Below are 12,680 nucleotides of genomic sequence, written 5' to 3'. Positions count from 1 at the left end.
CAGCTCAGCTCGCCTCCACACGCGGGCTGACTGGCGCATGCAGGCGGGCTGCCGCTCCACCTCTCTCTGCCAAGACAGCTATCTTTCACAGAGCTGTCAGCGATGTGACTGGCAGCCTGTCACAGGCTCCACACACCCTCCCCCTCCTCTTTCCTCTTCCTCCTCCATGCCTCAGGCTGAACCTACCACAAGGCTCAGAGAAGCAGACATCACGTCTGCGCTGCGGGGCCACGCCCAGGGGATATCAGCTGCCGATGATACAGTGACATCCTCTGATAGTGGATGTGCGCTGTCAGTCATGACCCATCTCAAATGTTTAAAGAGCGGTTTTAATGCCATGGTGCAGTGTAGCTAATTAGAAGCATGATGTATAATGAATTGTCTACTAAAACATTAATAAAATAGCAGTTCTACACATCACGTTTAATATGAAAAAGAAATAAATGTTTAAAAAAAGGTTTATTTTGCCAACACTGACCAAATTACTACAGTGGAAAATTATAACATTGGATTTCAAATACTTTCCCTGTGTCCAAAAAAAATAATAATAATAATATTTTGTTTCCAGAGGCATTTTCTAAGGAGAAAAAACAAGTATTTCCCTTATAGCATATCTCACTCCAGCCTCTCCCCTCTCTTTCTTTCTAACTCTTTCCCTCCCTTTAAATTTCAAACAGAGTTGAGTTATTCCAGTGTATCACTCTGCAGTCACAAGCTGGGGATGGGCGTGCTCCCCCAATCCCTCTCTGCCAGACTACGAAGGCAGCCTCTTGCTTTGAAAATTTTCCCCATCATGCAAACTGACAAAGGCATGCTTTTCAAAAGCCCACAGCCAATCTGTTGATCATTATTTATTTACAAAGACCTTCAAGCAGCGAGTCCTGTAAAAAAACATACTTGATACGTATGTTGGCTCTCTTGCTAGCTCTCTATTGTCCCCCCACCCCACACTTCTTTATTGTAGAATAAAGTTCCCCTAAGGCTACCTCAAGCAATCACTTTTCATTGTGCATAAAATCCACCAAATGTTTAATATATGTTGTGTTATATGTTGACTGGGGCAGCAATGAATAGGGAGGGGCAGTGGATTATGATGGGTAATGTGATGTTCTGCTAAGGGCTAAGTCTTGTTAAAAAAAAGAAAGAAAAGAAAAATCTACACCTATAACAGAGGACCTGTCATCCCAGTACCCAAGAGCCAGCAGTATTCAGAAGCACCCCTAAAGCAGAGAAAACTTTGACGCCACTTTGAAGTGTTTTCAAAACCGAGCAAATAACTAACAAGAATTATTATCACTGTGAGATCAAAGCAAAGACGCATATATTACATGGCAAACAGGGACCATCTCTTTAGTGGAGAAGGATGAGAATAAAAGGTTTTGTGCTTTAAGTTAGGAAAACTAAACAGCCTTTTAAACAAGCAGTTAGCTGGAAATATGCCAGTGTCTAGTTGTTGTTTTTTTGTTTTTTTTGTAGTGGTTTTATCCCTCTGAGCAAGGGCATCTAAACTGATGCTCTGCTGCAAACTAGACTGAAGGGTACGACTCTATGTTGAGCTAATGGTTTGGCAAGTGTAAAGGCTTATTAAGTCCTTGTTTCGCGGAGAACTGAGGGGGAGGCAGACAAGTATACTGGACAAAAATCACAAAGGCACACCAGAGCAGAGGGAGCATCGCTGCCTGAGGGAGCCCAGCAGAACTAACATACAAAAATCTCAGCCAGAGTAAAGAAGCAACACATAATAGACTATAAGAGACAATAAGAGACTATGGTGTTTATCTAAAATAAAAATGGGGAAATATAGAGTTATAATTTAATTTGTAAAAAAAAAAAAAAAACGAAAAAAAAGTGACTGATTTTTTGTTGTTGTTGTTTTTATAAAGTTCCTATTTAAATATATTTATTACCTGTTTAGCTTCTAATACAATCCAAACACAACAGTGTAAAACAAATACAAACTACAAATCTTTTAAAGAGACAAAAAGTGTTGCAAAGGCTGTTTCTCTCCTGTCCTATTTATATCATTGTGCCTTTATTGTGCCATCCTAAGTCGTTCCGCTCGGCCTCCATGTTTTCTTCCTTGTGTCTAACCCCGCCTCGCAGCCAGAGGTGCACAAAAACTACCCCTTTTATCTTTCAAAATCAATTAACAGCACTTTAATTCCACGGGACAGGATAAAAGGAAGGTAATATTTGAATTCATATTTGATTGTGATGATACATCTCACATATTGCCTTAAGTACCAGAAACAGTACTCACAGGGGTTCCCACAATAGAGAAGTAGCCTGAGGGCAAAGTAACCATGCAGGTCTCTCTGATTGGTTGCCGGTGTCATTAGTGCCAGCATTGTTTAAGTAGTACATGTGGACCAGACTGGAGGAGGTGACAGCTGGGACTTTAAAGCCAGAGGAGTTTTCAAACGGCTCCTCACAGCTACTTTTCGTGACAGAAATATTATTTCAGCTCTGTCATTAACAGCTGACAGCATGCCATCCTAAACAGCCAGAGCTTAACAGGGCATTTCTCCTCTCTTTTTCTTTCACAAAGTTTCTTACCTCACTCTTCTGCCAATCCTAATTTGGCCCCCTCCCATCCATCCAAACTCATCACCCCATCAGCACCACTCTGAAGTATCTCTCAGATGCATCTCTCCTTCCCTTCCTCCTGCCCTCCCTCCTCATCCTTCTTCTCCCTCTTTGTTTGAAGACTGCAAGGAGAAGAAGATCACAGGCTCTTACCTCATCATTTTGGGAGAGCAATTGGGTGAGTTCCGCATCCCTCCATTGCGCTGCTTTTTTTTGGGCGAGAGAGTTGACGGATGCTCGTCTTCAACTGCAAATACACGTACAGAATGTCAGAACAGAAGACAGACGGCAGAGAGAGTGTGATGGACCAGACAGGGAAAGGTAGCCAGCAATCAATCAAATCATTGCAAACAAAACAAAATAATCAAATGAAATAATACAAAAATGAAAAAAAAAAAAATACAAGAAAAGAAAACTTTATAATTCAGTGTGAAACTGCGAAAATTTAGAGGAAGCATTAGTAAGGGTCAAGGTTAAATCCAAAAAAAAAGGCTAAAGGGAAACCACAAAAAAACAAAACAAACAAACAAAAACAACTATTATGTCCTAAAATGCTCACATCCCAAACCTCCTTATGTTGCTATATTTATTTTAAAATGCACTTTATCAAGAGTTATGAATAATTCACTGCTGCGTCTGTCTAGGTGGACTTGTAGCAGTCTGCATCAGAGTGGCATTGCTTACCTACTCCATTAATTACCATGAGTGGGGCATGGGCCAAAGCAGTGAAAATGAATTAAATGTTATAAAGCTGGATCTTGAATGGGTTTATTTGACTTTTTTAAAATGAAACTAATAGTTCCCCACCCCATCATTCCAGCTCTAACAAAAGCGCTCCTCTACAGGTCTGTCTTCATGCCACTTAGCATTCGGCACACTTAATGAGGTCAAAGAACACGAGCACGATGGATTAGTGGCTTATAAAGTTTGGAAAGCAGCTCCACATCATCTTTGAGTAAAAGAATGGCAGGACTGGTGTTACATGGTTAAATGAAAAAATAAAAAAATGTTTTCTTTTAAAACTGCATGTTTACTTCTGCGTTTGAAGCTTTGGTGCATTTGCGGGACGGCGATCTACTGTCGCTTCTTTTAGATCCTTGTCAGCTGTGCTTAGCTTTCTTGAGAAATAAAGTAAAAGTAAGAAAAACATATCCTTTAAACTTTGCTTGGGTTCCAGCTCCAGAGTGAAGCCACGACCAGCCATCTGAAGACTTCAGTCAAGCAAACAGCAGTCTGATCTTCACCACTGTCGCCTGTACGTTTCGAGAGCTTTCAGACAGGCAACCAGACTCCTCTCCAATCTGCGCTCTCTAAGTGCAAATGCCAAGTGCACTGTCACTTCAAACCCCCATCAGTCCTTTGGTTAGAAATCAATAGCACAGCATGATATTAGTGAAAATCAATGTTCACACTGCAAGCTGTGACTATTCCAAGCATTTGGAATTTTCTTGTTGTTTGAACAATTCTTGTCTGTCACTTAATTCTGCTAATAAAAGATAAGAAACATGACTTTGCCTTCTAATAAAATGTCATTCCCTGACATTTTGTTTATGCAATTGGGCAGTCAGAATATCTAATAACATATTTGAATATCTAATAACATATTTGCCACTACACGCTCTACAGATTATTTGCTCTCCTTAATGCACTTTGAAAAAAACCCATCAAAAATGATGCATTCCTTGCTTCTTCAATATACACCCTACAACAATAAAATTAAATGTTTTTTAGCTGCTAAATAAATAAAACTTTTATGTGTACATTTATATTTAGCTCCCAAAAGCTCTGTAACATCAGAACTCACAATGACTGCAACATCCCTGAGCATAGACAAATAAGAAAAGCAACTATTTTGTGGCAAATATAAATTTAACACCCTAATATTGTCCCTTAGTTTGCCAGTCAATCTGCACTAGAAGGCAAAATTTGTGCAAAACAACAGCAGAGTCTCCAGCAGAGTGAAGCATCACGCAGCAAACAAGGAGCGGGACAGGACAGGCGGGGTTACAGACTGATGCATCCCGCAAAGGACGACCTACAGTGCATACTCTGACTGAGCCGCATGGCAATGCTGGGCTGGCAGTGGTATTTCATTGGCAGACTGCAGGCCCGACTGAGTTGCTTCTCAGCCCTCAATCTGGCCACCACGCCTCCCGGTCCTGAGATACTGAGACACAGCTGTGAGGGGTCAGCCTCAAGCCCTGGCCCCGCAGGGAGCAGGCTTCCTTTACAAGTATTAACAAGGGGGATGTTGGCTGTGTCCTTGTTGACCGAAGAGTCCTGGTTGGAGTTCGGAAGAAATGGATTTGAAGAGTGGACAGAGGTGCAGCCGGTGGGGTTAACTGATCAGATCTAAAACGATGGTCTAACTTCATCTATTACTGTCAAACAGTAGAGAAACAAAAGTGTGAGAAAGCTAGTTAGTCTGAAGTTATTCTTCATTTATCCGTAATATGATAATGTTAAGATGATTTTAAACACTATGATGGGAAACCAGTAAAAAATTTTCTTCATGTTTTACATACATAGCAAAATAGCTGTATGACCCTTATTTCCTCTTTTCAGATTTCACTGAAGCAACTGTAAACAGTAAAGTCAAGACATGAAAGCAGAATTCACATTATTTTTTCTACAACTAGTGCTAAAACTCGGAAATGTTCACAGCGACATTTCCTCCACATTTTGTGAAATAAAAACCATGAATTAATTAGAAGGTTCTCAGTTCTGTTTCTCATTTGGACGTCACTTTCTGGTAAGACAAAGCTGAGACACGGCTCTGCTGATTCGAGTCAAATCCAATCAGGCGTTGTCATTTCGCCAACAATGCTTGGAACAGTACTTTCATTTCAACAAATCTAAAAACTATAACTAATAATTCATAAAAATGACTTATTCAAAACCTTTTAACGATTAAACTTTTATTGCTTTCATTTTGGATTACGTAGAGAAATTAATTTCAAACAAAAAAGTCTGTCATTGTGTTCTCAAGCAGCCTGTACTTTTTCTATTTATTGGCAAACTGCAGTATTTTTATGATTTTTATGATTATAAATGCTTGATATTATCCAGCAAACACACACACACACACACTCACAAACTAATTGGCTGCAGTGCCTGTCTGTATATTTGTATATACTGAAGGGGTCATAGCATATTGCAGGAAGAAAACAGAAGAATACAAGTAAAAGATCTGGTTGCAAAGTTGACTAAGAGAGGCAAAGCCATTTTCTTCTCTTTGGTAGAAGGACGGTTGGTTGGTTGTTTGGACGAGAGTGCATGCTTGGGTGGCCCAAGGCAATAAACAGACGTTTATCCCAGCCGTCAGCTGCCGCCTTGATTTACAGGGCGCCACCGATAGCTCCTGGATTCATCTGGCCCTTGTCAAACATGTGCAGCGTTACAGAGCATTCAACCGCCCTGGCAGGTCCACTGTGCATCCTGAACAACCCAGACGGCAACTGTCCTCTCTTGAAATGCTAATCGCATGATGGTGCTGTCCTGCATGCAAACCTTATCGGATCGCTGTTTCCTAATGTAAACTGGATGATGAGGTGGAGGAATAACAACAGAAAATGTTTACTTCTGTACGTGAGCTAAGCTGGCATTGCCTTTAGTGTTAGCCGCATGAACAAGCTTTGTTCTTCAACTGCATGAAATTGCTCTTTAAGCCATGCACATTTCTCTTCTTACCACTAGAAAACAAACAAACAAACAAACCAAAAAAACTGATTTATTGATTGCCTTGTTTTGTTGTTTTTTTTTTGTTTGTTTCGCAAGCAGCCATTATTTAAAAAAAATAAATACTGTCGCTATCAAAATGCTTACAAAAGAGCTAAAAAATATATACAATTAAAAAAGTCAAAGATGAAAAATTGCATTTAAGAGTAAATGTTATTATTTAATGGTGCAATAACAGTTAGTTCATTTACAAGTTGTTTACCAAAGATTTACCTATATTGCAATCAGCTTTGAATCGAACGCCAGTCTCTTTATGGCTTCCAGTGTTCCCTGGTGTTGTAGCGCCATCTGCTGCTAAATGCAGCACAATACAAAGAGAATATTTTATGGAACTACATGGCATTAATAAACACACAATTATCTCTCTTTATTGTGCATGAACACCAGGAATTTATCACTTTACTATCTTGTAAATATATGTTAAAAAAAATAAATAAATAAAACTTAGTGGTTCTTGTGTTAGAATTAAACTTTTTTGAAATAAGTATTAAATACTATGCAGTTTAAACTGAGTTTACAGTTAGACTCCTTGCAAAATGACAGAAATATCAACTAAATGATCAAAGGACAACAGAGCAAATGTGACATGTTGAGGAGGGGGACTACGGTCAAACACAAAGCAAGAGCAGAGTGGAGAAGGGCAGAGAAACACACTTACGTGATCTGACAAATCCATTATACTTATATTTGGCTGAGGAGAATGCAAAGACAAGTGGCAGGTCACACAGAGAGACATCAACATAAGAGTGGAGGATGGAGATGCAAACAGAAGGAACTCTAATGTTGTTAAAGGCAAGGGGAGCAAACAAAAAAAATCTAAGTGGAATAAAAACATAAAATAAAGCGACAACTGCTGTTGATCATAGTATGGAATGATGTTAAAACAAAAGCAGGGAGATGGATGATTAAACAGTTTCTTCTTCAGAGTGAGCCATGCATTTAGGAAAGTGTTCTAATAAGATGAAATGAAGATCTAATGGAAAAATTTTAGACATGTTTATAATTATTTTAATGCGTGTAGCTTTACATTTTTACTTATATTTGATTGCTGTTGTATGGTTTATATTAAAGCCACAATGGTGAACCTACTTTAGTGCATGATTTTTTTTTTTTTTAATGACAACGCACGCTACTCAAAACAGCCAAACTAACAGAGCACTGATACATAAACACAGTCCAAAACCTCTTGTACGCATAAAGATTTTTAAAATTTGGGACTTTTCCAAACATGGATTTAATGCTGCACTAAAAATCTCTGAAGCTCTTTAAAGAAAAAGGGGTGAAAAGATGGCCCATGGTCTTCGTTTATGCCTGGGCTGTTAATTATTGAGGAATTACAGTTTTTGACCTTGACTGAGGCGATATTAAAGACTGGTTCGGCTATAACTACTGATGGAGTGGGCATTTGAACCAAGCTCTGAGCTGCTGACCCCCCCACTACTCTTTGCCAAAGTCTCTTTCGGCAATAAAGGTCACACTGAGGGCCCAAGGCTGGCCTATGACACAGATCCTCAAAAAAGGGACCCACAGTGGCCCTGGCATCTGTCTCTAGCAATCTACCCGCACCGTAGAGGCGGCAGACGAACTGGCTAGCATCTGGGGCGTAGTAATGCAACATAGGACAGAGGGTGGTTGGGGGGGGGCACCAAGCCTGCCTGGTGGACAGGAGCTGTCAGGGCAAGTTTGGTGACAGACCAGCAAGGCTGGGAAAATAAAAATGCAAACATAATTTCTGTGTCGAGATAGATAAGGTCCTTTGGAATGAGATGCAGATTCACACACAAGCAAAGACACAGCGATAAAAGCACATCCTGTTATGCACTGAAGATGTGCGCTCTCTCTCTCTCTCTCTCTCTCTCTCTCACACACACACACACACAGCCCAGAGGTTTATAGGCAAGCCAAAAGGATCTATCTACTCTAGACCCGACCTCAAGCAGCATAGTGGCCTCACAGTTACTTCCTAATACAAATCCTATAATGACCACTTCACCAAAGCTTTTCTAAAGCAACCATAATCAGGTCACAAAAATAGACAATATGAAAACAATTTAAACACACAAAGAACTTCTAAGTTAACCATAAATTCCGTATCAACCAGACAAGTAGACTCATATGCTGACCTCTTCAAAGACCAAACTCTAAAAACTACAAACACCTTTCATCCATTTTTTACTAAACAACGGGTCCGTGTAGGTTTAATCTGAATATGACTTTAAGTCAGATTTTAAAAAATTGTTTTGTCAAATCAATCAATTTTAAAAAATGCCAACAAATCTGGTTGTGATGTACAAGCATAATGTCTTATCCACTCAGTCTGGTGGAAAAAAATACAATAAGAAAAAGGTACAGCGAGAGGAAATCCAGCAATCCCTGCCTGACAAAGCCCAATACTTCCTTCACTAAACTCTTTGTTCATTCAGAGTTAAAAAGGCAAAGAAATCTAAGACAGAGGAGACTTTCCTTAAATCCTACAGGGGGTTGAAGGAAAAGTGAGATCAGTTACCATGTAATAGTCAGTAATTGGTACCGAGGGATATCAGCGCAGACCCCAACTACAAGAGGCCAAGCCAAACTCATCATGCCGTGTTTGACACTAATCTGGGCTGAGTCGGCAGACGGTGGGAGAATGCTGAAAAGGAAATCAGATCTGTATGTCTGCACCCAAAGCTTTGATAGCCAGGCCTACTGCTGCCATGTCTAATTGACAGACAATTTAGTATTTCCCATCCACTCAAAGAAAAACGTAAAAGAAGGGATCATCCACTCTCTTCTTCTTCTTTACCCTCTGTCCTGCATCATCAAGTGTTTTCTCTTTCCGTCATTAGATTTTTTGTTTTGTTTTGTGAATTCTCCTGTAGTAAAATCACCCAAACTGTAATCTACTGAGGAAGTCATCTAATTACAGCCCGAGGATGACGATTGATCTGTTCAAAAAACCTGAGGGCAAATTTGTATGTTTTTGTCTTCAATTAATGTCCAACTTAATAAGAGTAAGTACCTCAAAAAAGGGTAAAAATAGGTAGTTTTACATGTTCATGATTTTGATTGTTTGCTCAAAGTAGGCATTAAGTTTTGGCGATCTAGTAATCAAAATTACACCAAATTACTAATGAGGTTTTAAAAAAAACAGGAGCAGCATCGTCTCTGAAAGAGGATAAATTCATACATATAAACTTTAACTTTGACAAACTAGTAAATGCACAGAAAGCATATTGTAAAACTCACTAAAAAAGACAAAAGTTTACATTCTTGGACTAGTGCCACACAAAAAAAAGCACATGGCTACTTTAGAATAATTTTTTATCTTTTCTTTTTAGTTTAGAAAGACTGATTTAAATCTTCAAAAATAAAATTAGTTCCTCAGTAATATTAAGTCAAAAGAAAAGAGAAAACATTAAACCAAAATAATTAAATACATAAATAAAATAAATTAATTTAGAAAAAAAAAACAGAAATTAAAAATTCTGTAACAAAACAGTTTACAAACAGAAAAGTCAGTGAGAGTTTTTTTGAATCAAAGATTCACAGTTTATAAACATTACAAGCAAATTGCAGCACAAAATCATGTAAATTAACTTGTTGATTCCATTTGTGTATATGTGGACATCTTACCTTGAACAGTCATAAAAACACCAAACACCACGCGCCAAAAGTGAAATTTTCACACAACTGCATGATTGTTGCAGCATGCGTTAGCCACATGTCTAACACCTACAGTACTGAACAGCAGCACCACAGAGCCACACCACCACTTACCCACCACATATATGAAACAAAAATATATATTTTTAAAACTTAAAGCCTAATTTATTGAGAAATACTATATAGAAAGAGTGAATAAAAAACTAACTACTGAATATTAAAAGAAAAACTCACATTGGCCACAGCTTCACGAACTATGGAGTCACAAGAAACAAGTCACACCACGTAGACGACACCCGGACACACACACACACAGACAAGTACAGTACCTCTGCATAGGACACGACATGGAGCACACATCACAGACATGTAACAGCATGTGTTGGGCGGTGTAACTTACAGGCACGTAAAGTGGTTGCGCAATCATGAACAGAGACAGAGGAAAGTGGGTAGGCCCTCTGAAGGGTGTCCATGTTACTATGTACACTGCCTGACATGCAAGAGCAGTCTCGCTCTGAACGGCCGCAATCAAAACAACATGCCAGTTTCATTCGTTTGTAGACGGACATCTTGGCTACAGTCATGTTTTGGGGATGAAAGGAGAGGAAAAGCAGCAGGTTAATGGCAAAACGGAGAAATAGTCATATAGGGGAAGTTGGAAAGTAACTTCATCAGAAAATGCAAGCCTTAGTCACCTGCCCCACAGACTTGAGCCTCAAATTAGATTATCACACATATAAAACTCTGATTTATTAGAAATGGATTTTCCTTAATGGAAATGTTCCATGTTGCTCTGTTGTGCGAGAAAGTATAGCAATACATCTTCAGTGTCAAAATATCTTTAAAACTAAACGGCTTGTTTTGGTGCTGGCATGTCTAAGGAGGTCAAGCTGTGTGCTAAGGCTGAAACAGATTCAAAAGACAAAACCATAACTGTGGGAGAGAGGGGAGGTGGGGAGGAGAGAGGGGGAGGGAGGCATTCAGGAAAATAAAGGGATGAGCAATGTCTTCAGCAGCAAACCATTTACATTCTTCCATACATTTGTCCATCCTCTGTGAACTTGGCTCAACGTACCTGTATCCCATCATGCAGCGGTAGGCTCTGTCCGTGGCATCACACTACTCTACTGGCTAGACTGGTCTATTCATGCTATCATCAAGACCTGCAGTTTCACTGCTCCACTCCCCAAGGGGTGTTTTATTTAATGCACATGTGTATTACTGGTGTACCTGGGAAAATCATCAATGGTTCAGCTATGGAAACACTCACATGTATGTTAAAATACCAAACCCGCAATGATGTTGGTTTAGAAATGTCATTTCTTTTCTTGTTGCAAATGTAGGTTTAACAATAAATAAAATAAACCAATTGGACCAGTGCTTTTGCTCTAACTGCTTTATTGCTTTGTTTCAACTTGTAGCTAAACACTACTATGCTATAATTTAAATTCACTATGTCAGTGTACTTAATCTTCATACAAACTACAGTTTTGACTGAATCTGATATTTCAGTTTTTAGCTGAAATCTTTAGCAAATCAAGCTGTATGGTATTAATTTCTAAAAACTCACTTCTACGGTCAAATTCAACTCAACCACAATTGTATCATCAACATATTCCATAAACATTTCTAATCGATTCGTGTTCACATTGTAACAGTTAATTTGGAGACATGAATGTAAAAGGTGAAACAGAAAGTAAGATTATACAGTTTAGGACTTTTTAACTACTAGTTAGCCAAAGTCCTTCAAGCACCCACTTTAAATGTGTGTGTATTTACCTGTCTGTATTGTTATGTGTGGGGAACCTTCAACCCAAAGGGGAGCAGAGGTGAAAGTTCCCAGAGAAGCATCTCTTGAGTGCTGTGACTCTGGGCAGAAACAGTCCCTGATCCCCATTCTCTCAATGGCAGGGTGCAAACAGACAGCACGGTAATACTGTCTGGCACCTTCACAGAGACACTTTTAACATCTTTGACTCTGACTCAAATTGGAAAACCAGATCTTAAATGAAGTAATTTGTTCGAACCTCTGGCCAAGGAAAGAATGGGAAACGCAGATTGTCAGGAAGGCGACAGGGACTGCTTTATCTTGTGGCATGCACGCATGCTTTATGAGCATGTGAGAAGCATGCAAAAATGCAGTTCTGCTCAGTAACAAGGAAAGGAAAAAAGATAACCGTTCACAGTAATGAACCAGTTTTGGGGGAGGGCATGGGCAGACATGTGCAGTGAGGCTATCATGCTGAAATCTCTTAAAAAAAGTTTTTTTTTGCTTGAGCATTTGGACCACAGTATATATAAGTAACAATGTTGATTTCTAACACAATGGAAGGAGGGATGGAAAACACAGGACACGCTCACACACAACCAACACACACCCTCACGCTCTCTGACAATGTCCTTTACGTCTGACTTCACCAATAACCTGATTCCAGCCCATTGTGGGACATCTGTGATTGATGATTCAACATAACAGCTACACTGATAGACTGTCAGCATTTGGTGTTTAACAAGTCACCAAAAGGACAGCAATCGAGGCATTATTCAAAAAAAGTTAAAAACAAAAACAACTGGACTTCTATTCTGTAGCTGAAGACGTTTCGCTTCTCATCCGAGGAGCTTTCTCAATTCAGAAATAGAGAGTGTGGAGTTGAGCTTTTAAAGCTGAGATGTGATGTAAGCTGGATTGCTTGCAAATTGTTCTCACTCTC

General features: G+C 39.3%; 1 protein-coding gene across 28 annotated transcripts in view; it reads right to left on the bottom strand.

Moving 5' to 3' along the window:
• Positions 1-12,680, bottom strand: part of kcnma1a (potassium large conductance calcium-activated channel, subfamily M, alpha member 1a) — a 135,000-nt gene that overhangs the window by 17,146 nt on the left and 105,174 nt on the right. For 13 of the 28 annotated variants that reach the window (XM_037973478.1, XM_037973479.1, XM_037973486.1 and 10 more), the window contains one exon: positions 2,740-2,833. In XM_037973478.1, the coding sequence (XP_037829406.1) occupies positions 2,740-2,833 (94 nt within the window). Of the gene's footprint in view, positions 1-2,739; positions 2,834-6,537; positions 6,619-6,982; positions 7,016-10,369; positions 10,544-12,680 lie in introns of all 28 variants that reach the window. The other 15 variants (XM_037973469.1, XM_037973470.1, XM_037973471.1 and 12 more) reach the window with 5 other exon arrangements.

This window comes from Kryptolebias marmoratus, linkage group LG22 (assembly GCF_001649575.2).
Source record: "Kryptolebias marmoratus isolate JLee-2015 linkage group LG22, ASM164957v2, whole genome shotgun sequence".
In the NCBI taxonomy this organism is placed as follows: Eukaryota; Metazoa; Chordata; class Actinopteri; order Cyprinodontiformes; family Rivulidae; genus Kryptolebias; species Kryptolebias marmoratus.
The sequence above is the reverse complement of the archived record's forward strand: the minus strand, read 5'-3'. Positions and strand labels throughout refer to the sequence as shown.